The sequence below is a fragment of the Hesperophylax consimilis genome, chromosome 17, assembly GCF_061612785.1.
Source record: "Hesperophylax consimilis isolate HC1 chromosome 17, BYU_Hcon_1.0, whole genome shotgun sequence".
NCBI lineage: Eukaryota > Metazoa > Arthropoda > Insecta > Trichoptera > Limnephilidae > Hesperophylax > Hesperophylax consimilis.
In genome coordinates, this window is record NC_142852.1 from 1666769 (window position 1) to 1694416 (window position 27648).

Genomic DNA, 27648 nt, shown 5'->3' on the forward strand with positions numbered 1-27648 from the left:
TTATTATTATTAATGATTTTTATTTAACACTGTACATTTAATAATGATTTTTTCTATTCCCAAGGTAAGTAAAAATAATGGATTTATTTATGGCACACGACACGTCCAAAACACACTTCTATAATTCTAACCTTGCTCTTCCTCGTCTCCCTACCTTCAGTACACACCCCCATTAGGTAAGTCCCATTAGTGTGAAATTCCGTATGTATAAAATATATTTTTCTATGAGTTAAAAATATATGTTTTTATGCCTAAACGTCAATAATTTGAAATGAAATAATTAAGTAAGCTCCGAAAATTATTAAAAACACGTTTTGTTCTGTTATTTAAGAGGTAAGAGGCAAGGAACGTTTAATTTGAAGCACAAAACTGGTTTTTATTAATTTTCTTAATTATTTTATAAGAAAGTAAAAAAGTTAATCAAGTGAAACTGTCACAGATAATCTTGGCTATAATATTGTATTTTTTTTTAAGTTTTTCCTTTACGCGTTCATACATTTCTATTGAAAAAATATCTTTTTTAGTAGCTTACATTTAAATTTTTTATTTACTATTTTTTTTGTTTAATTTGTATTCTACTCAAGCGAAACGATAGGAACACCTTTGATTTATCTAAAGCATATTTTTTGTTATTCATAATGTACCTTCACCAATTCGTTATAAAGATTAATCAAAATAGTGATTTAGCATTAAGCTTCGCCTTAATATGTCATAGGCATGCAAAAATTCACAGTGTATCTTTAAATGCAATGATAATTTTTTTACTGTATTTCAAACGATTCGTCTTTTATTAAATATTTTCACCATTTTTGCCTAATTATTATCGTTTTTTTTTAATATAAGCGCGCTCCCTCTAACATTTGTATTTACATATCTCTTTAATAAACAAAAAAAAAATTATAATTCCACTGGGCGGTTGAAAATCCCTGAAATTTATTTCTATCGCTCTGTCGGGAACTATCTCGTTCGGTCAGGCGAACGCTCTCTCTCTCTCCCTCTCTCTATGCTTGTTTATCCAAGGCCAAGAGTAAATGTATGATTTGATTATCATTCATAACAAAAGCGTATTTTGAGCGTTAAAGAATGCATTCGATAAGCCTGTGATTATAATATAATAATATAATATAATTAATGTGGACATATTATGTCCACATTAATTCGGCACAGTATCTCATTGCGTTAAATACTCCTCGGACACCCCCGACTATTTCTACCATCTTGTCGACTACTTTACGAGTTTTGCGAGCGCAAACGTACGCAAACTAGATTTTTATATGTAAAGAAATATTTTAAAGGCATAACATAAGCATGTTTGCTTTAAAAACATTATATATTTTATTATATTATTTTTATTATTGAGGCTGTTAAAGTTTATTAAACTGTAACTTAAAAATTTATATTACAACTTGCTTAATGTTATTTTTTAGTATTTTATTTAATTTTTTTTATTAATATTTTTGTTATATTACTTACACACTGGCACTCCTTATAGTCCAAAGATATTAGAAGAACGAGATATGCTATGTTGGCCGCCGGACCGTAGCCGGAGTACTACCTAATTAGGGTACTTTGAACGGTATCGGGACGTGTACGCACAGAAATCTGTTCTATGTATTAGTGCGGATACCTTAGCGCAAGCGAAGGTGTGCAGTAGTATTGGTGAACAAAACCGGCGACACTGGGCAAAACAATTCCACTCAGTACGAACTGCGCATAGCACATCTCGTTCTTCTAATATCTTTGTTATAGTCCAAGCGATGACCGTAAAACTCCCATCTCATAGGCCACATGAACCAAATTAGTACTGGGCTTTAACCCCAAATAAGATTAGTTAAAAAAACGCATTCATCCAGATTTCGGCCCCCGAGGAGTCCTGGAAAGCGACGACTTCCGCTGTCATTTTTTTTGGGATGAAAATATCCGACGTGCCACATTACCAAAACTAACAGTAAAAGTTGATTGCAAATTTGTTATGAAAAAAAAAATCGTTCGGCCAACTTTTGTGTGGGGAGAAGTACCTAACAAATGACATTGTAGGTATCCTCCAGATGCGGCAAAATATCTCATCGGCCACACGAATGAAATCGATGTCAGAATTTAGATAAAAATTCCCTGTTTACGAATATGTCGTTCGGCCAACAATTATTGTGTTGTGAAATATTTATTTTGTTATTTATTACTTTATTTTTTTTACAGTTTTACCGTACGCGGTCTTGTTGTAGAGTGGTATATCTAACTGTCATGGAAAGTTTTTTTAGAAAGGTTTCTTAAAGATACTGGAGTTATTCTAGGGCTATGTTAGATTTTTAACATCGATCACCGTAATGCTTGCCTTCCTGAATAAATCTAATTTTATTTAATCATTTACGGCCAAGATATTTTTGACAATGGTGTGTTTTTATCTTTCTGTATTCCAATCATTTAGCTTTGCTTCTAGGGTTGTGCCCCAGTATTGCTTTTTGGAGACTGTAAACGGATCTCTCGGCATTTAATGAAACTGCAGCAGAACAAAGGCTGTTGCTATATTGACGTTCATGATATGTTATGCTCAGATTGACGATAAGGTTTCCAGATCCGCATTTCGCTCGAAGCATGTTTAGGGTAATAAGTTTATAGTTTAGGGTTCTTTCACCGTATTTATGGGAACATTTCGGAACCACCAATCTTTCATTTTGAGTGAATCTTGTGTTTGTGATTAAATTATATTTGACAATTTAAACAAATAATATTTAGAGAAGTTAAAAATAAAATTGAAAGTTCACTGAAAGCTTAAACTATTAAAAGTAGTAATTTCATAAAAATGTAAATAAATAGAGCCCCTTTCACATTTGAGAATGTAATTTTATGTTGCTTAAATGTTTTATTACTCTTTATAATTATTGAATTGTTTAAATGAATAAATAAATAATTACAAAAAAGTCTTCTGATTTGTAAGTCCTCGGGAAGCACTAAGGATCTTTCTATCTATCTTTATAATATAATAAATTTGATGAGCATAAAAATGTAAACGTGTATATAATTGATATAAATGTACAAAAGTAGATATTACACGTGTATAAATATTATATTGCGCATATTATACAAGATGTCGGGGGTAAAGTGCACAAACTTCGGGAGGTGATTCTAATTGATAGTACAAGTAAAAAAGAAAGAAAACTTTTTTTGGAATTCCAACGTTTTAAGATAGTTTTCGAGTAAAAAAGTTTAATTTTTTGTATAGAAAAAAAAACAATTTCTTCTACGGAAAATAAATTTTTGTGAAAAAAATTTGGAAATTCGAATAATTTCCATTTCTTTTTTACTTCTTCTAGCATTTAGAATAACCTCCTGAAGTTTGAGCACTTTACCCCCGGACACCCTATAAAGATAACCATATAAGAAAAACCTTATTGATGTAAAAATATATTTATTAATTTTAGTAAAGTAAAGTAATTTGTATACCTATACAAATAACTTTCGTAAATGTTTTTTGTAAAATTAAAAAAAAAAAATAATTAATTAAATCCGTAATAAAACCCATATTTTGAGAACCATCTTCATTTCGACTTTCGTTCAGTTAGCACCGAGCAAATACTCGTGGAAAATGGTTCTGTTTTTCTAAAATTGCAATAGATGTCGGTAATTTAATTTCGTTATTTAAATTATCAAATAATCCCCAAAATTATTCCTAATACGAATTCAGACACCTCTGTCGGATTCTTTTAACACTAAATATTGTCTATTTTGTGGGCGTTGCCCAAATCTAAATTCTTTACGCGGAAAGCTGGCCCTTAATTACTTTTGTTATATTACTTATACACATGCACTCCTTAGTGGGTTCGCATTAACCCTCTTCTTGGCAATGTATCCTATAGTATACACAGTTTTCATATTTTTTTCCCACTTAAACTGGTACATGAGTAAAACAGATTTTAATGAAATCTGCTTTAACATGTTCTCAACTTGATAATTAGTGCCACTAGAGCCATCTAATGTTTAATTAAGAAGAACAGTGACAGTTCAAACTCATACCGCTGCAAGATGGCTGCCAACAGAAGACGCACAACTAATTTGTCTGTAAGTTATCTTTATTTATTACTTGCATTATTAGATATTTAGTTATTTTAGGAATGAATTCGTGTTGATAAGGGTTCAGAGAATAATAAAAAATATATACTGAGTAACATATGTGACAAATCTTGTTTATATTGCATTCCAAAATGGTGTGTATCCTATGATATACACCGCCAAGTCTGCAGTGAATTACATTTGATTGAATGTGTATCCCCTGAGATACAATGCCAAGTTATTAAGAGTTTATATTATCTTATGTACAATGTCAAGTATTTATTGTTTATTGTATTATGTAGTAAACCCCTTTGAAATCTATATATTATGATTTTTTCATTTTTCCATAGCCTCGCGAAATTGAAGAAATGCTGACTATAATACCAATATCGGGAGCAGATTCTGATATTGAAAGTGACGAAGATGATGAACTACAAGATGATTCATCTGCAGTGCGCTCATCAAACTTTGGAATTGTTCATGATACATTGGAGGAAGATAATGAACCAATGGCTCATGTTGCTGATCTTTCCGCAAACACCTCAAGCGCTGAACTACGTACACGTCGACATGTTAATCCTAAGAAAAAATGAACTTTGATTGGAAAGAGAAAGATTTTATGTCAAAAGTAGACATATGTGACAATCATTTTACAACTCCAGAGAAGATAAAATCGCCCTAGTTTGTAACACCAATTTGTATTCCACACAATCATCAAGCAAATGCATTGATACTTCCTACAGTGAGATATGTGACTTTCTGGCCATTGAAATTTTAATGGGCCTAATAAAACTACCAGCATACACTGATTATTGGTCTGAAAAAATGCGAATTGAGCAAGTGGCAAGTATCATGCCACTCAAAAGATACCAGTCCATCAGAAGATATCTTCATTTTGTTGACAATGAGGATGTTGATGGGGATGTTTATTTTAAAATAATGCCTCTTTTTGAACTGGTAAAGCAGAATAGTTTAAAAAAAGAAAAAGAGATAAAAAATTCTGTCGACGAAATGATGATACCATTCAAAGGAACAAGAGCAGGTTCCCGGCGACAATATATAAAGAGCAAACCTAAAAAAATGGGGCTTTAAAATGTTTGTCCGATCGGGGGTTTCGGGCATAGTATATGACTTCTTGATGTATGGTGGAGAGGCAACATTTCATGGTTGTGAATTTTCAAACTACGAAGAAAATCTTGGAATGGGGGCGAAAGTCGTTCTGACTCTCAGTAAGTCTATTCCCAATGCGGCATGCTCTGTTATATATTTTGACAATTTTTTTACCTCTTTTGAACTTCTGCATCATCTTCGTCATGGGTACGGAATTTTAGGTCTGGGCACCATGCGGCGAAATCGATTACGAGGATGTAAACTTAAACCTGATAAACAACTCAAGAGACTTGGAAGAGGAGCTTTTCATCAAATGACGGATGAGAAGAAAAAATTGGCTGCAGCATAGACATATGAATATTCATATGTCTGTGGGCTGCAGTCACTTGGTTTGACAATCGTGCTGTCATTATTGGAAGTTCATTTGTAGACTCACACCTATTATCTACAATACAAAGATGTAGCAAAACAGGACAAAAAAAAATTGACGTCACCTGCCCCGAAATAATAAAGCAGTACAATGCCCATATGGGTGGTGTCGACTTAGCCGATATGCTGATAGCTTTGTACCGATGCACTTTTCGCACACATCGTTGGTATATGGCGATATTTTCTCAATTACTCGATATATCTATCAACAACGCATGGCTACTTTACCGGCGTGAAGTGGCCCTACAAAAAGAAGGAAGCAAAAAAATAATATGTTTGAAGGATTTTCGTCTAAAAATTGCAAATGGTCTGCTTTACAAAAACAAAATACGTGGCCGTCCTATCGGAAACATCACAACGCCACCAAACAAAATAAAGAATCCGGTAAAAGCCAGGCCGGATGATGAGAAGTCCGGTTTGATAACTTTTTTATTTTTTTTTCCGGACATTTTCCGGAACATAAAGAAAAAGGAAGATGCCGACTATGCAATTCTGGACAAACGTCTGTATTTTGCATAAAATGTGGCCTAAGGCTTTGTTTTACTGATAAGAGAAATTGCTTCCTATCATATCACACAAAATAATAGTTTTAATTAGCTTTTAAGACATAATTTTTCATTTTCCATAGTAATTTTTTTTAAATTTTGATTTGTAACAACCTGGCAATGTATCCTATAGGATACAACTCCAAATAAACTATATAAAAAACAATAAAAATATTTTTCATTTGTTTTTGTGAATTTGAAGCCTAACAGACTTCAAATATGTAAAAAAATATTTTTTGTGATGCTTAATTCTATCGGTGCCAAGAAGAGGGTTAATTACTTACACACTGGCACTCCTTAGTGGGTTCCCATTACTGACTTTTGTTATATTACTTACACACTGGCACTCCTTAGTGGGTTCCCATTACTGAGTTTTGTTATATTACTTACACACTGGCACTCCTTAGTGGGTTCCCATTACTGAGTTTTGTTATATTACTTACACACTGGCACTCCTTAGTGGGTTCCCATTACTGACTTTTGTTATATTACTTACACACTGGCACTCCTTAGTGGGTTCCCATTACTGACTTTTGTTATATTACTTACACACTGGCACTCCTTAGTGGGTTCCCATTACTGACTTTTGTTATATTACTTACACACTGGCACTCCTTAGTGGGTTCCCATTACTGACTTTTGTTATATTACTTACACACTGGCACTCCTTAGTGGGTTCCCATTACTGACTTTTGTTATATTACTTACACACTGGCACTCCTTAGTGGGTTCCCATTACTGACTTTTGTTATATTACTTACACACTGGCACTCCTTAGTGGGTTCCCATTACTGACTTTTGTTATATTACTTACACACTGGCACTCCTTAGTGGGTTCCCATTACTGACTTTTGTTATATTACTTACACACTGGCACTCCTTAGTGGGTTCCCATTACTGACTTTTGTTATATTACTTACACACTGGCACTCCTTAGTGGGTTCCCATTACTGACTTTTGTTATATTACTTACACACTGGCACTCCTTAGTGGGTTCCCATTACTGACTTTTGTTATATTACTTACACACTGGCACTCCTTAGTGGGTTCCCATTACTGACTTTTGTTATATTACTTACACACTGGCACTCCTTAGTGGGTTCCCATTACTGACTTTTGTTATATTACTTACACACTGGCACTCCTTAGTGGGTTCCCATTACTGACTTTTGTTATATTACTTACACACTGGCACTCCTTAGTGGGTTCCCATTACTGACTTTTGTTATATTACTTACACACTGGCACTCCTTAGTGGGTTCCCATTACTGACTTTTGTTATATTACTTACACACTGGCACTCCTTAGTGGGTTCCCATTACTGACTTTTGTTATATTACTTACACACTGGCACTCCTTAGTGGGTTCCCATTACTGACTTTTGTTATATTACTTACACACTGGCACTCCTTAGTGGGTTCCCATTACTGACTTTTGTTATATTACTTACACACTGGCACTCCTTAGTGGGTTCCCATTACTGACTTTTGTTATATTACTTACACACTGGCACTCCTTAGTGGGTTCCCATTACTGACTTTTGTTATATTACTTACACACTGGCACTCCTTAGTGGGTTCCCATTACTGACTTTTGTTATATTACTTACACACTGGCACTCCTTAGTGGGTTCCCATTACTGACTTTTGTTATATTACTTACACACTGGCACTCCTTAGTGGGTTCCCATTACTGACTTTTGTTATATTACTTACACACTGGCACTCCTTAGTGGGTTCCCATTACTGACTTTTGTTATATTACTTACACACTGGCACTCCTTAGTGGGTTCCCATTACTGACTTTTGTTATATTACTTACACACTGGCACTCCTTAGTGGGTTCCCATTACTGACTTTTGTTATATTACTTACACACTGGCACTCCTTAGTGGGTTCCCATTACTGACTTTTGTTATATTACTTACACACTGGCACTCCTTAGTGGGTTCCCATTACTGACTTTTGTTATATTACTTACACACTGGCACTCCTTAGTGGGTTCCCATTACTGACTTTTGTTATATTACTTACACACTGGCACTCCTTAGTGGGTTCCCATTACTGACTTTTGTTATATTACTTACACACTGGCACTCCTTAGTGGGTTCCCATTACAGATACAATGAAAAAAATTAAAAAAACATTGTATAGTGAATGAATGAATGAATGAATGAACCATTTATTGCGTAACCAGGTGCCAAGGTTCATGGTTGGGTGAGATTTGTCCGGCTTTTGGCGGCGGAAGAGTCTGCCCACCAGGTCGGACCGGAAGACTGTTTGACCAATTCGTCAGGACTCTCTCGACCCATCGCCTTGCGTCGAAGGGACTCACTAACCCCCAGATTCCTACCAAACCCTTGTACCTTATTCCTTCCCTCATATCCTTCCTTTCCTACCAACACCTTCTATACAGCATTCCCAAAGATGACATAGGCCCCTCGAGGCTTCTTGACCGTCCTAACTTTTTAACCTTAACTTACGTTACATATTCACGACTTTTTTGTTGTTGTTAAATTGGAATAATACAGGCTAATCTTTTTGTGCGCTTAGTTCTTCTAAACGGATTTTGATAGGATTTTGATAGGATTTTCACTATAATTTAGAGAATTTCTTCCGGAAGGTTTACATATACATATAATACATGCGTAATATATTTATAGAAATTATAGAAAAGTCTCCAGTAACTTTGGGTACTGGTTAAATATTATCTTTCAACTAATTTTTCTCTTGAAATAAAACAATAACTTTGTTTGTAACCAGGATTTATTTATTTAATGTTTTTTGATACCGACCGGTTTCGCATATCACAAGCAGCTTCAGGGTATAACATTAAACTAATTAGTATATTAAATAATGATTAAACAGTTTAATTTTATACCCTGAAGATGCTTGTGTTAAGCGTAACCGGTCGGTATTAAAAAATTAAAATAAAGTTATTGTTTTATTTCAATTAACATGTCAAACCACAAAGTGACTGCTTTTTTAGAATGATTACAAAGCTCTTTTTTGTAACGTAGATAGTGTCCTGGATAAATATTTTCATATTATAATTATATGGGATAATAAATCAATGTATTTGTTATCACAACTTCTTTATTTAAGATTGAAATATGCAATTTGTTATTCCTTATATTTTGTCAAAATAATTTGCAAGAAGTTTTGTAGACAGGTCTTTGTCTAACCAACGGCACAGAGCAGGACAATTAGACATACAACAATGTCTCGGTTCATTGTCCTGTCCTACAAAGTACTGTTCACACCAGGACGAAGGGTCCGGGGCAGGGACAAGGCAGTATTGTCCTGTCCTCGTGTGAACCCGGCATAAGAACAGGAAGCTAAGATGTTTGTACATGTAGAACGGACGTACGAAGAAAAAATGTTGCGATAATACATTATCATGACAAGTAAGTGAATCACAGAGAAGTCAGAGACGTTTGTATCAGGAAGATGTAGCAGGATCGAGTGAATCATAGCATATTTCAGTCAAATGGCTGTATTACAGATGCGTACGTATGAACGTAAATGAAGCAAGTAGTGCAGTGTAGGTTAAGGTATACAGCAAACAACTTGGACAGTTTTTATCATGAAGCATGGCTGAAAGAAAAAAAAAAGGTTGCATAAGATAAGATATATATATTTACGAAACTAACAGCGAAGTAATCAAGCCATATATACGAGGGTGGTCTGAAAAGTTTCCGAACTCAACGCAAAGATGGCGGTACTCGTCAATAAAAGCTAGTGAATATAGCTGTGCATCTTTTGACAGTTACTCACCAAAGTTTCGGCAGTTTTTAGATGACAGTCGTTTGAGTGAGTCGATGTGTGTGTTTTTGTGAAAATGGAAAAATTGAGGATCAAGCTGTTATTATTTTTTTGTTTTTGAAAGGCAATACGCCTACGCAAATCAAAGATGAGTTGGACTCTGTGTATGGGGACTTTGCACCATCATTTACCACAGTGAAATTTTGGGCAGCTGAATTTAAACGTGGCCGTGAGAGCTTGGGAGACGATGAACATTCGGGACGTCCAAAAATTGCAACTACTGACGATAACATTGCTAAACTTCACCAAATAGTGTTAGACGACCGCCGAATTAAAATGAGAGAGATAGCAGAGGTTATGAAAATGTCCAAAGAACATGTCTGTCACATATTAAATCAAGATTTAGACATGAGAAAGCTGTCCGCGCGTTGGTTGCCGCGTTTGCTCGCGTTAGACCAAAAACGTGTTCTAATGAACATTTTGAGCGCTCTGTTGGCGCAGTTTAGGAGCAATAAATCCGAGTTTTGGCGCCGATTAATTACTGTAGATGAAACTTGGATACACCATTATACGCCCAAAACAAAAATACAGTCAGTATTGCATCTAATAACACTGTCTGACAGGAGAATTAACAACTTAATTGATAGTCCTGCCATCCTTGCCACTATTAAACTACATGTGCCGACTAGGAATACAAGACAAAATATAACATTCTTCTGTAATACATACTCGACCAACTATCAGACACACTCACTGACCAATAGGATGATCTGGGCAACAAGTATGGGGGTGCTATTGATTTATTTATTATAGGGGTGGCAGCAGAGACTCATCTCAAATCACTTAAAATTAATCATAAAACAATAATCAGAATTATGTTCAGAAAGCCTTATCAACATCCGACAGAACAGCAAATGATCAACAATAACCTATTAGACATAAATAAACTATTCATAAAGAAGATCATCTACAAAAACTGCATAAAAATATCACCACACTTCATAACTCACTCGCAAAACACAAGAGCAAACACACACAATCAATTACAAGTACCATATATCAAATCAAATTTTGCCAAAAAACATGAATCTTACTTGGCACCACATATATTCAATAAGTTTGTAGCCCAAACAAAGACCTACGTCGCATCTAATAATTTGAATTGGGTATTCAAAAGATTTTTAAACTGGTTGAATGTCAAAGAAAGAAGAGAGATAAGTAATATTCTTAATATCTAAAATTATATATTTTCTTTTTTCTACTCTGTTTCTAATTTCTGATTTTCCTCTTATTTTATTATTATTATTTTTACTATAATATTTATATTTCTTTTTTTTTCTTTTTTAACCACTTATTTGTTTTTATGTAATTAGAAATTGTTAGTTACCAGCCTCAGAACAGACTTTGTCTAGTGAGGAGGGTAAGGAGAAAAATCATGTATGTACATAACTAATAATAAATAAACGCCCGGGTTGCCGGCACTGAATTATTATTATTGACTCCATATATAGAATTAAGCATAATCTACACCAATACTTTGTTGAATCCTACAAATTAGAGTAGCGTTGGTAAATTAGTTTTAATGATTTGTCTTATATGTAGTGTTGTTGTAATTTCTTTTTTACTTTATGTTACTCTTACGTTTTACTAGTATTGCTTCATATTTTTTAATATTTTCTCATTATACTTGTAATCACAATTTTACAAGTGTGTATTTTGTACCTTCTTTAAAATGGATTACATCTATTTACTGTCAATATCTCCTGTATAATTCTCCTATGTACTCTGCATCATGTATCACTTCTATGTAAAAGTCTTTTTAGGCGTATATACAGGGTGTCCGGAAACTCGTAGTACAAGCGGGAAACTGGTGAATCTACATCACATTTGGAGTCGATTTTGTAGTATATTTTTTTATTATTTGAGCTTTCGTTATCGAGTAAATCGAGTTTGAAGTTGATTTTTTTTTTTTTTTTTTTTAATCAAATTCTTATAAATTATTACTGAAGATCAAAGTACCCAACTAATTAAAACTATTTGAAAGTAAAACAAATGAAGAAACTCGGATTTGAAGCATTATTTTGAAATCACCCTTCATTTAACCCGGTGTAATCATAAAATATTTCTGCTCTGCAGGGTTAAAACATCTGTTATTCAACCCTAAACACCAGAAAAAACTTTAACCCTAAAATAGCCAAAAAATATATTTTTTTTGGTTTTTTTTTTTTTTTTTTTGAAAATGCTGAAATCAAAAAACTTTATGTTTTTTTGGGTTCCCCATGTGGTGTAGATTCTCCAGTTTCCCGCTTGTACTACGAGTTTCCGGACACCGTGTATATATATATAAATAAATAAAACAGTGGGGGAAAAAACAAAGGGGAGCCGGCTCCAAAAAATGCAAAAACTGTTTTCTCGTTTGGGAAAGTGATGGCGAATGTTTTTTGGGATAGTCATGGAGTTATCTTAATTGATTTTCTTCAAAAAGAAAAAAATATAACAGGAGCTTACTACGCATCATTACTTGACAAGCTGAAGGCAGAAATTGCGGAAAACGGCCACATTTACAGAAAAAGAAAATCCTGTTTCACCAAGACAACGCGCCGTCTCACACCTCAGCGGTTGCCATGAATTACGGTTTGAACTGCTTGACCACCCCCCTTACTCACCAGATCTAGCCCCAAGCGACTTCTTTTTGTTTCTTAATCAAAAAAACTGCGCTCGGAAGACAGAGATTTTCGTCAAATGAGGAGGCAATCACCTTTGTGAACAATTATTTTGCAGAGATAAACGCCGAGTACTATTTGGATGGGTTAGAGAGATGGGAGCATCGCTGGGAGAAGTGTGTAGAGTTACAAGGATACTATGTAGAAAAATAAATAAAAAAAACTTGTTTCATTGTTAGGTCGGAAACTTTTCAAACCACCATATACAGGGAGTATCGGCACGTACCCGACAAACTTCAACCAGATATTCCTTAGCACATTTGGAGTAAAAAATGTTATGGGCACTTTGCTGTCCAATTAAAAACAAAAAAATAATTTTAAAAATCCACACGCCATAACTGTCATTGGCATTGTTTCTCGTGCTCAACAGCTCTCATTAGCAAATGTGTCAAAAATCGTCTTCGCTCTTTCATACACACTAAATAATAACAGATAAAAATGAGACGAATGGTGCCATGCCATTTCGTTGTGATTGTAAAAGCGTGCCAATGTAGGTACATTATTCAACGAAACTCGAATAAAATATTGCCAGATGGGTTTTCAAACTTTGACAAAGGATAAAACTATGGTGACATGTGGTGAAAATATGAAAAATAATTTGTCTCTTTTTTATTGGAATCCAATTTAGCTGCTCTCATTTGATTAATGCTTGCATCTTTACCTTTTCCCAGTATACATCTCATAGCTCTATTCTGTATAACATCAAGTTTGTTCAAATTTCCTTCATTGGCCAAATATCTAAATGTGGAGCAACTATAGTTTTATAAATGAGCTCTGTAATGTTTCCATTTAGTTTATTTCTTAATCGTCTAAGAAAATTGACATTTTTTGATAACTTCTTTAGCACATATTCAAAATTTGCTGTGAAAGTGAGTTTTTGAATCGAGTATTACACTCAGGTACTTGATTTGGTTTACTTTTTCAATTTTTTCATCATTAATTGTCAATTTTAATTCTGTGTTATGCGTTTTGTTGCCTATTTCAATATATTTTGTTTTGTTTACATTTAGTCTTTATTTAATTTGTTGATTGTATCTATGTACTCTTCACATGATATATAGATTTATGTACCGTCAGCAAATAATCTAATTTTGCAATGTTTCATGGCTTTAATTATATAATTTATGTAAATAATGAATAGAATTGGACCTAATACCGACCCTTGCGGAACACCGAGGTTGTTTTATATTGGTTCTGATTCTGAGCTTTCAACTTTTTTTACCTGTTTTCTTTCGTGGAAATATTCTTTGAAAAGATTTAGAGCTACTTCGGAAAGGCTATATCTTCTAATTTTTCCAAAAGTTTTTTTCCTTTCTATCGTTTCAAATGCTCTTTTGAAATCGTTCGTCACATAATACAGGATTTTCCAATAAGAGGTGTTATTTTGATATTCAATCGTAAAAGATCAATGGTTTCGTTGCTTGTGTGGCACGTAGCGCCGTCTTGTTGAAAGCAAACGTTGTCTAGATCAATACCATCCAATTCCGGCCATAAAAAATCATAAATCATCTCTCGATAGCGATCCATTTACCGTAACTGTTGCTCCAGCCTCATTTTCGAAAAAGTAAGGTCCAATGACTCCGCCGGAACATAAACCGCACCAAACAGTCATATGTTGAGGATAGAGAGGCTTTTCCACAATAACTCTTGGGTTTTCCGAGCCCCAGTTGCGACAATTTTGCTTGTTGACGAAGCCACCGAGGTATAAATGGGCCTCATCACTCAAGATGATTTGCATTTGATTCACTCAAGTGAATTTTAATAATTTCAATGCGTTGTTGAAGCGTGTATCGTTCCATTTTTATAAATGGCGTAGTTTCTACTTGTCAAATGTTAAAAAATGACAGCTTCAAACGTAACATCTACCGAAATAGCGGGCTATTCAAAATAACACCTCTTATTGGAAAACCCTGTATTTGATGTTTTTTCATATACTCAACAGATGAATGGGAGTATAAATAGTACGTAAGTTGTCCATTGTTTCTCTCCTGTCTCAGATTCATAACAACAACCTTACATTATACTACTGAATTAGTCGGCCACGACACATAATTACTACAGTTGGCGCAGCCGGTAGGATCCGAGCCTACGCTCCCACAGACAGCCTGAGCTTCTGCAAGGCTAACTTGACTTGGATGGAGCCCCTGTGACTGAGCTGGTCACGAGTGCACGACTGGAGCTTCTTATTATTCTTTCTTACCGGGGGACTCCGCCAATCACCTGCGCCACCCCTGATGAGCGTTGGTGGTCAGAGGGGTGACTGTGCGGGCTGGGGTAACCTCCACCCTGCCTCCGACCTCCTGACGCTTCTTTCCCCTAGGTTCTTTAGGGTTTTATCCCTCTTTTTCCAATACTTATCTTCAGGGCACCACCGGGTGGTCGGCTAAGGGGTGTGGAAGTCCTGACCTGCACCAGTCGCCCCAACCACCACCAATTTCTCAACAGGACTGCCAGTCGTGGTTCGGCGAAACTCCCCCGTCACTCTATTGTTTTCTTTACTTTTATGTGTTTACAGGTACTGGAGTGTGGGTCCCCTCCACTAACTATCTGCCTGACACTTGAACTTGATTGTTTTGTTGTTTATTTTTCTGTGTTGTCCTTAGTTTAGTACTTGTAAGCGCTTGCATACCGCTTCATAACACCGTATGCGGGGACATTGAAGGCCTAGCTTCATTTATATAAATTGTAGAGATGTTTATTCAAAAAAAATAGATTCATGCGAGAGCTCCGAAGGGGTGACCATAAGTCACCTATACCGGGGTGGGACAGGGTGGGTGTACCTTCAATGAGCTGGTCACGAGTTACACCAAGCATTTGAATGGAAAGCTTGTTTGAAGGAGTTACGACTACTACTTAGGCCGATGTAGGATTGGTTTGAACACCGCTACTTAAATTAGAGTAATGATAAGGATAGAGGAGTTCGGGTTTAATTACCTCTGTGGGGATTCCTTTTTTCAGGGCTTTCAAAGTCGAGTCGCATTTAGAGATGTGGGTACACTTCCCTGCCTGTCCGTTCTTTCTAACGCAAGGCGCCCCTGCAAAACGTCACATCACATTACAATACATACCCACGTCACATAAAATAAACGAAATGTTTTGTGTTCAAAAGTAGTCTTATCTGAAACAAGCTTGTTACAGTAATGGCCTCGTTAAATTAATGATACCAAGAAATATAATTGATAAGTTTTATTCTTTAAAAACACACATCACTGGTAACAAAAAACAACGACCCTCGAATTCCTTAATTATTTCATGGTTGTTATTGATCCGTTATTTAGAGAGAGAAGAGGAAGAAAATGGGCTTGCAAACCTATTTATAAACTAATTCATTTGAATGTATTGGTATATATAATCACAATTATTGCCCTTAGGGGAGACATCTGTCGGATATTTCAATTACTCAATACAGATACATGTGGCATTTTCGTTGGTTTGATTCTTGGCTAAAGTCTGAACAAAGCTTTTTATTAAATACAGCGCCATCTGTTGGACAAACATTACTAACATTTTTTTAAACAGTGCTATCTGTTTAAACCCTGTGATTCGAACCCTGTGTACGCAAATAAATTTTATTTGATTGATTTGTGTTATTTCACAATTGATTAATTAAAATAATAAATACTATATATGCGGCACGTTCCAGAGTGGAAGATACTCCCAGTATCGCCTTGGTGTAAGACCACCATTCAGAATTGAAACGTTTCTCCAAATGGCTTTAGCCGTGTTTAGTGACTAGATCTAAATGGCCAGGTACTTCCCCACCTTCCTCTTCCCCATCTCCTTCCCTTACCCACTTACCTTCAGCCAAACAACATACCCCAATTGGGGATGCCATAGTCTCACTGGCTCCAGACCGGAGCAGTTGGGACTCTTGTGAGCTATTCACTATAAAAATACTATGTAAAACCAAATGCCAAAATGTTTTTAATAGAGATATACATAATTAAGAAATTGGCACATACATCATCATACATGTCATAATATGGAAAATCAGGACTAAAGATATATGAAGAAATAATAATAATATAAAATGAAATGTCAGGCTTTCTGTAAAAATATTAAAATACATACAATTAAATTAAATGTTACCTTGTATATATTCGTTTATATTCTAACGTAGTATAAACTAATTAAATAAATAATACAAAAAAAATAGTGCCATCTGGTAACTGAAATTCATAACTTTTATAACGAAGATTTACATTACCGCCATCTTACTGTTTTCAGGCAAACGTTTTTAAAATAAATTCTAGTTAGAAAAAATATTGTTTTGGAAATGAACAACAGAGTTCGTGTGTGTCGAAAATAGTTGATTTTGTCATGTCTACAATCGGTCTTAAAGCAAAATTAATAAAACAAAACTATTTTTATTTTATTTTTTTGAATAACTTAATAATTTAATAATAAAATTTAAAAGCGTAGGTACTTCATCATCGTCTTTCAAAAACAGTTTTTAGTTTTCGGATGCGTTCAGAAATATTCCAATAGTATCGTATTGACAAAGGGCTTGGTCGTCTGTAATAGATCTTCTGGATTCTCTTAATGCTAAATCACTATTCTGATTAATCTTTTTAACAAATTGGTGTACATTATGAATACCAAAAAATATGCTTTAGATAAATTGAAAGTTTTCCTATCGTTTAGCTTGTTTTTACTCAATAAAAATATAAATTTAAACTACTAAAAAAAATATATTTTCAATAGAAATGTATGAACGCGTAAAGTGAAAACGCGTATAAACGCTAAGATTTTCTGTGACAGTTTCACTTGATTAACTTTTTTGTTTTCTTATAAAATTATTTAGAAAATAAATAAAAACCAGTTTTGTACTTGAAATCGAACGTTTCTAGACTCCGTTTGTAAAGCAATTTGAATGCCTATTACCTACAATATAAGGAATACCAAGAATATACACATTTTAGGCTTGTAGCTTACTCTTGTACTGGGTTCAAATCCTAGATGTGACCGTATGTTTTTTTCTGTTTTAGGAATCGCTAATATTGTCTTCAATAATTAAATATAATAAACCAATATTTGACTAACCAATAGTTCCGCCTGTAGGAACTTTGTCAGAGCAAGTTTGCATACTTGTCTGTGTTGTAGATGTTTCTTTTGGTTTAGAAGAAGAAGATGACTCCTCAGTATTGGCGGATTGGAAGCAGCACACGATGGTATGTATTCCAGTAAGACCGCACAGCTGGAACATAACATGACATTATATACAGGTTTTCCAATAAGAGGTGTTATTTTGATATTCAATCGTAAAAGATCAATGGTTTCGTTGCTTGTGTGGCACGTAGCGCCGTCTTGTTGAAAGTAAACGTTGTCCAGAACAATACCATCCAATTCCGGCCATAAAAAATCATTAATCATCTCTCGATAGCGCAATCCATTCACCGTAACTGTTGCTCCAGCCTCATTTTCAAAAAAGTAAGGTCCAACGACTCCGCCGGACCATAAACCGCACCAAACAGTCACACGTTGAAGATAGAGAGGCTTTTCAACAATAACTCTTGGGTTTTCCGAGCTCCAGATGCGACAATTTTGCTTGTTAACGAAGCTACCAAAGTGAAAATGGGCCTCATCACTCAAGATGATTGGCATTTGATTAACTCAAGTGAATTTTAATAATTTCAATGCGTTGTTGAAGCGTGTATCGTTCCATTTTTATTAATGGCGTAGTTTCTACTTGTCAAATGTTAAAAAATGACAGCTTCAAAAGTAACATCTACCGAAATAGCGGGCTATTCAAAATAACACATCTTATTGGAAAACCCTGTATATTATAACAGTTTACAAAATGGCTGGTTCATACATATGCAATCATTATACTACACCGATAAACAATTTTATACAACTGATAAACAAGCATTCCTACGCTAATGGCTATTTAACGGTTGTGTAAAATTTAAAACACTTTGTTTAGTAAAGCGATACTGTTTTACTGTAGTGTTCAAGCATTATGAACTCCAACGCCACGTCATGCGTCACGGCCTTCTAACCGAGCCAACCTTGTTAAGTTTATATTATTTTCTACGCAAATTGGCCAAGGAACCTAACCTAACCTAACACCTAATAATAATAATCTCAATTTGTGTACCGCTGCCCCGGCAACCATTTATAGGTTATGGTTATAGGTCACCCCAAGTGACTGTGCAAGCATTCGGTGACCGGATAAATCATCACAATGATAACTCATTACATCTTTAAAAAATAAGTTATACTATAAAGTCATGGAAAGTTATGAAACAAACTAACTAACTAACTAATTAAACTAACCTAACCTAACCTACTTAACCCAGTTAATAAAGTTTTTGTTTCATAACTTTCCATGACTTTATAGTATAAGTCATGGAAAGTTATGAAATAAAGTTTTTGTTTCATAACTTTCCATTAACTGGGTTAAGTAGGGTAGGTTAGGTTAGTTTAATTTTTTTTTTCATATTTTCTAATGACTTTATATAAGTTTTTAAAAGTGTGTTGAATTGTCACTGTGTTGAGTTATCATGGAACCCATGGGGTTCATGGGGTGAGGTTTGTGTGGGTCTTGGCTGCGGATGCATCTCCCCACTTACTGCGTGGCGGGCCGGATTTGTTAACTTCGATCCCTCCATCATTCCTCACACCTGTGTCCTTCCCAGACCTTCATCTCCTCCCTTTCCCTAAAAAATCCACCCGCACAGCATCCTCAAAGATGATGGGCCGGCCCTGCGTGTTTCTGTGATTGTTTGTCACTATGATTGTTGGTTTCTATGATTGTTGGTTTTTATGATTGTTGGTTTCTATGATGGTTTATTTCTATGATTGTTGGTTTCTATGATTGTTGGTTTCTATGATTGTTTGCTTCTATGACCGTTTGTTTCTATGGTTGTTGGTTTCTATGATTGTTGGTTTCTATGATGGTTTATTTCTTTGATGGTTTATCTCTATGATAGTTTGTTTCTATGATTGTTGGTTTCTATGATCGTTGGTTTCTATGATTGTTGGTTTCTATGATGGTTTATTTCTATGATTGTTTGTTTCAATGATTATTGGTTTCTATGATTGTTTGTTTCTATGATTGTTGGTTTCTATAATTGTTAGTTTCTATGATTGTTAGTTTCTATGATTGTTTGTTTCTATGATTGTTTGTTTATATGATTGTTGGTTTCGATGATTGTTGGTTTCCATGATTGTTGGTTTCTATGATGGTTTATTTCTATGATTGTTTGTTTCTATGATTATTGGTTTCTATGATTGTTTGTTTCTATGATTGTTAGTTTATATGATTGTTGGTTTATATGAGGGTTATTTCTATAGTGGTTTATTTCTATGATTGTTTGTTTCTATGATTGTTGATTTCTATGATTGATTGGTTTTATGATTGCTTGTTTCTATGATTGTTTGTTTCTATGATTGTTTGTTTCTATGATTGTTTGTTTATATGATTGTTGGTTTCGATGATTGTTGGTTTCCATGATTGTTGGTTTATATGAGGGTTATTTCTATAGTGGTTTATTTCTATGATTGTTTGTTTCTATGATTGTTGATTTCTATGATTGATTGGTTTTATGATTGCTTGTTTCTATGATTGTTTGTTTCTATGATTGTTTGTTTCTATGATTGTTGGTTTCTATGATTGTTTGTTTCTATGATTGTTGGTTTCTATAATTGTTAGTTTCTATGATTGTTAGTTTCTATGATTGTTTGTTTCTATGATTGTTTGTTTCTATGATTGTTTGTTTCTATGATTGTTTGTTTCTATGATTGGATTTTTTTGGTCTTATGTTTGTTGCGTACCTGTGGATTAATGTTGTACTTGACCGCCGCCAGAGCTATAGGGCATTCCGACAGCCTCGTGCAGATACCCTTATCTCCTGTTGCCTCGCGAAAACACTCCTCACCTAAAAACAATAACATTGTTAGGTCCTGATCATTCAAAGAACTTCAAAAGTAACACTGTCATCAAATTGTATCGACATAACAGCGCCATTTTGTTTCACAGAGGATGTAAGAGTTATGCAGAGGTTTCATCTTTATATCAACTCAGAAGTACAACTCTCATGTTGTTCTGTTGGTGTTGGCATATTCTGTAAGAACATTTTTTAGCATATTATTTAATATAGGTATGAAGTGGAATCAACAACAATATCTGCAAAAAAACACACATTTGGGTTCGAACGTCAAAAGCCGTTTTCTCGGGATATTTGACATCTTGGAAATTTAATAAAATAAGACAAATTTATTTAATACAATAAATTGCGTTCGCCGGGATTTGAACCCGCTACCTCCGGCTTGCCTGTCTTACACCTCGACTACAGAGGCCGTCACAGTTACAATACGTACATAAATTGATAATTTAAATTCGTTCATAGATGAATTTTTTGTTTGTCGACAAAAAATACTTAAGGCGAAGCTTAATGCTAAATCACTATTTTCATTAATCTTTATAACGAATTGGTGTACATTATGAATACCAAAAAATATGCTTCAGATACATTGTAGTTTTTCCTATCGCTTCGCTTGAGTAGAATATAAATAAAATAATAAATTACTCAATAAAAATATAAATGTAAACTACTAAAAAAAACATTTTTTCAATAGAAATGTATGAACGCGTAAGGCAAACAACTTAAAAAAAATACAGTATTATAGCTAAGATTATCTGTGACAGTTTCACTTGATTTACTTTTTTGCTTTCTTATAAAATTATTTAGAAAATAAATAAAAACCAGTTTTGTGCTTGAAATCGAACGTTTCTAGACACGATTTGAATGCCTATTACCTACTATATAAGGTATACCAAGAATATACACATTTTTGGCTTGTATCTTCCTCTTAAGTGATGTAAAAAATGATGTCATGATATGAATATAAAACAAACAAATTTACAATCATTTATGACTTTATTTGTTCAAGTGGCAAGTTGAGTTGATAAGAACGAGGATAATGAATTATAGTAATTCTATATATTTATCTATTTCTCAATTCCATATAGGTACTTACTTTTATTTTGTCAACATGATTCCTTGTGCGAATGTATGAAATTTTCAACATTGGAACTGATTTAGTGAAACCATAATATCTAAGTAGTATAAAATAAAGTCGCTATCCGCGTCTGTCGGTTTGTGCGCTTAGTTCTTCTAAACTACGCAACGGATTTTGATAGGATTTTCACGATCATTTAGAGAATTTCTTCTAGAAGGTTGACATATAAAATAAATGCATGTTACATTTATAGAAAGTAGAGAGAAGTCGATGTTTTGTAATCAAGTCGTAAAAAAATACTTTCGGACGCTTACATTGCTAACGCTGTCTAAACCTTATGAGATACATCAAAATAATGTACTACGGAATTGTATATCTTAAAAAGGCCTACAGAAAAGTCCTTGATGGTATATGTCTATCTCTTAAGGATAACCCCTAGCAACACCGGGTAAACGTCAGCTAGTAAATAATTGAAAAAATAAATCAACTTTATATGGTGTTCCTCAGGGTAGTGTTCTAGGTCCAATTTTATGTTTGTAATATATTAAGCCCCCGCATACTCAATTTCTACAGATTTATAACAAGTTTCTCGTTAACTCTTTAAGTTTTTAAGTTACAAAAAAATATATGTTATTTTTGAAGATAATATATATACATTTGTAATGCCGAAACGTTAATTATATGAAATTCCCTCCATAGAAAAAATCGCAGAATAAGGTCCGAAAATTATAAAAATCAGGTTTTTTTTATGTTATTTAATATGTTATAGGCATGAAACAATTCACAGTGTATCTTTAAATGCAACTCAAGCATTTAAAGAGAGATTTTTGCTCTATTTCAAACGAGTCGTTTTTTATCAAATATTTTCACCTTATATCCCTTTAAAACCATCTTTGAACGATTATTACAGGGCCTTTTTCTGATACTTCAGTTTTATTTGCAAATGACATTGTTTTGGTATTAGCTGGTGATACATGAGATGAAACATAACCTGTTAACCTTAAACATGAATATATATTACATTTAGAATTTCCTCTGTAAATCAGCCATCTTTGGACTTTTCCTTAACAATACATTGTTGTATGCAGAAGTGTAATTGTTAACCTTTGGAAAGAGTAGACAATATCAAATATCTTGGCTTAATAATTGGGAGAAATATAAAATGAAACAATCATGTTTTTATATTTTATATACGAACACTCCGAAACCATTGTTATGGGAGATTTCAACGCTCACCTATCCTCCATATTCGGGAAAGAACTCTCTCATTTCTACACCGAAAATAACTACAATTGTATCGATATTGAAAGACTACCGAATGACACATATACATATATTAGCGATGCACACAATACCACTTCCTGGCTCGATCACTGTATATGGACTAATAGTCTTAAGAACAAAATAGATAGTATAAAAATACACTATGATACCGACTGGTCCGATCACAGGCCGACATGTATTGAAATTATTTTTATATTTTGTATTTACCCTTATTGATATTCACTTAACTATATGTATATATATCGATGTACTCTATGTCTGTCTCGACACAGGTTTACCCTAGTGAGACAGGCATCGAAAAACCACTTATAAAAAACTTTATATAGATAAATAAATAAATAAAAAATAAATCTTGCGTAATCGCTGCTGAAAAATTACCTGAAACTATTTTTAATATTCCACAACAGCCTAATAATATAATATGGAGAAGAATAATAAGAAAATCAGTGAATATACGTGTGTAGCAGAAGCATTACTTAGTGTAATCTATCAAAGACACTCCGAATCCATTTGTAATTCGGATTCTATATGTGACAGATGCGACCATATACAAAGCACGGAACATATATACACAGACATCGTTGAAGCCTTAAGTAGGGCTGCCAATACCGTATTTCATCGGGAGAGCGATCAAAGTAAACCAAAAACACATCGTGACATTGCTGGGTGGAATCACTACGAAAATTCCAGATCGGCGTTGATGGGGTAGAATAAAAATGGGAGACCAGAAAACGAAAAAGGAAGGAGTTCAAAATAGCTCTTAAACACTGCCAAAGCTCTTCTGAACAAACAAAAATGGATGATATTGTAAAATCAATTGATACAAAGCAGTTTGCCCAATTCTGGAAGAAAAGCAATAACCTAATCAAACCTAAAAATCGAATCGGCAGCCAAATTGATGGGTCCACAAACACGGAGGAAATTGCTAATACTTTTAGAAGAATGAAATACCGTCTGTCCCTGATATTACGGAATATGATGTACAAAACGTTTACCTCTCGGAAAGTAGTATAATGAAGGCCATAACAGGCACTAAGGCTGGTAAGTCTCCGGGACATGATAACCTAAGTATTGAACATATAAAATACGGAGGTAGATACATACCCAAACTACTAAACATACTGTTCAACGCGATACTTAAACACATCCTTCTACAGGGCGCAATGACGAAAACGATTATAACTCCAATCCTGAAATCGGGACAGCCTGACATGACTAACTCCAGCAATTACCAGCCAATATCTTTAGCAACTATAACTGCAAGATTATTTGAAAGGGTAATTTAAATGAGATACATGATAAACTAATGCCTAAAGATAATGAGATGGGATTTAAATGTAGATTATCCACTAATATGGCATTACTACAAAGCAAATAATAGAATTTTACAAGAAACGAAAAACTACCGTATACGGGTGCTTCTTAGACCTAAGTAAAGCCTTCGACAGGGTCTGTCATAAAACATTATGGGACAAATTGAAAGCTAGGAATATACCTGTCTTATTTATAAACACACTATCCGGATGGCACTCCCAGCAGGAAAATGTTGTACGGTGGGCAAGTACATACTCTCAGCCGATATATTTGCGGTCAGGAGTAAGGCAAGGAGGGTGTATGTCCCCCATTCTATTTAATGTATACATGGACGAGTTGTCAAGTCGCCTGGACATCAGAGCGGGCTGTCGTGTTAACAGTATATGTATGAATCATATAAGCTACGCGGACGACATGATCCTCCTAGCTCCGTCGATCAAGGGATTAAGATTACTCCTAAACACTTGTAAAGAATATGGAAAACAGCATAATATGATGTACAACCCGAAGAAGACGGAATTGATTGCTTTCTACGATGGAAAAAAGTCAAGATACAAGTAAGATGCTCCCCGTATACCTTAACGAGGCAAAAATAAATACATGTTCGAACGTGAAATACTTGGGGCACATTATTAATGAAGACCTATCGGACGATGGCGATATCGAACGACAAAGGAGAAGCCTAACCATAGTGTCTAATATGATTGCCCGCACATTTTGCAAATGAAGCAATACCGTTAAAAAATAACTATTCAACGCATTCTGTACTGGCCTGTATACGTGTGAGACATGGTGTCACTACCGAACTTGCTCGATGGAACGACTCCGAATTCAATATAATGACGCCTGTAGAATCATATTTGGATACCGAAGATACAGCAGCGCATCGACAATGTTCACGGAACTAGGACTGAATGGATTTGCCGACCTGATGAGACACCAGGTCACTGGAGCCAGGATGCGGCTAATGGCCTCCGCCAACACGTTGGTGACCGCAGCCTACCAGCACCAAGCGCCACTCCTGAGTGAGCGCTGGGCCCAAGCGCACTCAAGACCACACCCTGCATAGTTGTCCTTATTTGTTCATTTATTATATCTATTATACAACAAAATGTATATCTATATGGGACGTGTGGGATTGCACTAACCTCCCCACATTCTGGAATAAATTATTATTATTATATTAACAAACAAAGTAAGAAATCTAGCTTACATCTTCAAGACTCTAGGAAATATATTATTAGACATTAAAAACTGTATACTATGCGCTTGTTCAATCAATGCTTGTATATAATGTTCTATGTTGGGGTTCTTGTCGCAAGACTACTCTAGAGCCTTTAAATGTTGGACAAAATTGAATTTAACAAATAATGTTCAAGAAAAGTGTTTTGTATTCTTTACTGTTATTATATAGTGAAAGAAAAATTATGTCAGTAAGGCAGTAATACATAATACAGGCTCTCTGTAAATTCGTAGTCGAGAGCTTTACCCTTTGACATACGTAATATGAAGCGAAAGTGTAGAAAAAGCGGCACAACGCGGGAAAAACAACATGACATGATCAAGTGAACTAAATATATGAGTCGGGCTATGTCAAGACACAGAATAACAGGGGGTGTATGGAACGGTGTATGAATGTGAACGAAGCAAGGACCAAGACCGCGAATAACCATGTGCCATTCGCCAGTCTATCTTTCCTGCGTATATTTTAATTTTATGTTACAAAAACAAAAGCACCGCTGTACAGTGTGAAGACAAGGGAACTATGTCTCCACCCCGTTGGAGTCTTGAAGAGGCCCGGATTAAATGAAGGAGGAAAACAGATACCGGGAACTCGTTCCACATACGAGCTGACTTACACAAAAACTACTGCAGAAACCACCCGTTCTCATGAAACCAACATCTACTGTAAACAGCCTAATACATTAAAAAAATCAGCCTGGGCATGTTTGCACTTGCAAAACACGAAAAGCAGTCAACCGATATCGCTGAAAAATATTTCGTTTGTTCTTATTAATGCCAGGAGTTTAGAAGAAGTCAAAGACTCCCGATAGTCAAGTATTTCGAGGTCCACAAGTCTCTAAATTCACTATCCGCGTCTGTCTGTTTGGGCGCTTAGTTCTTCTAAACTACGCAACGGATTTTGATAGGATTTTCACTATCATTTAGAGAATTTCTTTTTGAAGGTTTATATATATAAAACATGCATATTATGTTTATAGAAAGTAGAGAAAAGTCGATGTTTTGTAATCAAGTCGTAAAAAAATATTTTTGGCGCTTACATTGCTAACGCTGTCTAAACCTTATGAGATACATCAAAATAATGTACTACGGAATTGTACATCCTAAAAAGGCCTACAAAAAATTCTCAGATAGTATATGTCTATCTCTTAAGGATAACCCACAGAAACGCCGGGTACACGTCATCTAGTTAATAATAAAATGAACATACCTTCTTCGATCTGTCGAATACCACAAGCTAGCGCAACCATCAATAATATTAAAAACACTTTGTATATATTTATACACAGAAAGAAAATCATTTTATCATAAAAATAATTCATTTTTATATATTTCTTAAAAATTATGTTACAATTTAATAAAATTGATAAACGGATTGAGACAACGTCTGAATGATATTGAATATTTACTGAGAAATAATTTATTGTATTGTGTTTCCATTGCAAAAATATTTTTTACCCTTTAGAGTAATTTAGACTAGAGTAATAAAATTTGTTATTCAGCGAAAAGTCTTTATAAATACATAAATTATATTTGACAGTGTTAGGATTTGTACATATGTAACAATCAAAAATAGTAATTTTATAATACACATAATTATAATACAAGTCTTGCGTTAAATCTGGTTCAAAGTTGGAACTGGTTTGTTGATAATTCAGACAAACAGAACGTTGCATTCGAATACGCGTGTGTTTTTATATACATTATATAGATGTCACTTCTGACAACTCTGAAGCTAAAAGCCAAAAATGTGTATATTCTTGGTATACCTTGTATTGTAGGTAATAGGCATTAAAATCGCAAGACAAACGGAGTCTAGAAATCTTCGATTTCAAGCAAAAAACTGGCTTTTATTTATTGTGTAAATAATTTTATAAAAAAGCAAAAAAGTTAATCAAGTGAAACTGTCACAGATAATCTTAGCTATAATACTGTATTTTTTTAAGTTGTTTTCTTTACGCGTTCATACATTTCTATTGAAAAAAAAATTAGTACTTTATATTTATATTTTTTATTGAGTAATTTATTATTTTATTTGTATTCTACTCAAGCGAAGCGATAGGAAAACCTTTAATTTATATAAAGCATATTTTTTGGTATTCATAATGTACACCAATTCGTTATAAAGATTAATCAAAATAGTGATTTAGCATTAAGGCGATGCACTACGTCGTGTAATATTTTAAATTGAGCCGCTATCAATAACAACCCTTACGTAGATGG

The 27648-nt window shown here is 34.4% G+C and overlaps 1 protein-coding gene across 1 annotated transcript; it reads right to left on the reverse strand.

Moving 5' to 3' along the window:
• Positions 1-9208: 9208 nt before the first annotated feature.
• LOC149415742 (uncharacterized) lies at positions 9209-26829 on the reverse strand. The gene is made up of 5 exons (XM_089641786.1): positions 26636-26829; positions 20398-20501; positions 17662-17815; positions 15553-15653; positions 9209-9727 (listed from the first exon to the last, which is right to left on the reverse strand). Exons 1-5 carry the CDS (start codon positions 26745-26747, stop codon positions 9680-9682), a joined length of 519 nt encoding a protein of 172 aa, XP_089497912.1. The 5' UTR covers positions 26748-26829; the 3' UTR covers positions 9209-9679.
• Between the last annotated feature and the right edge of the window lie 819 nt (positions 26830-27648).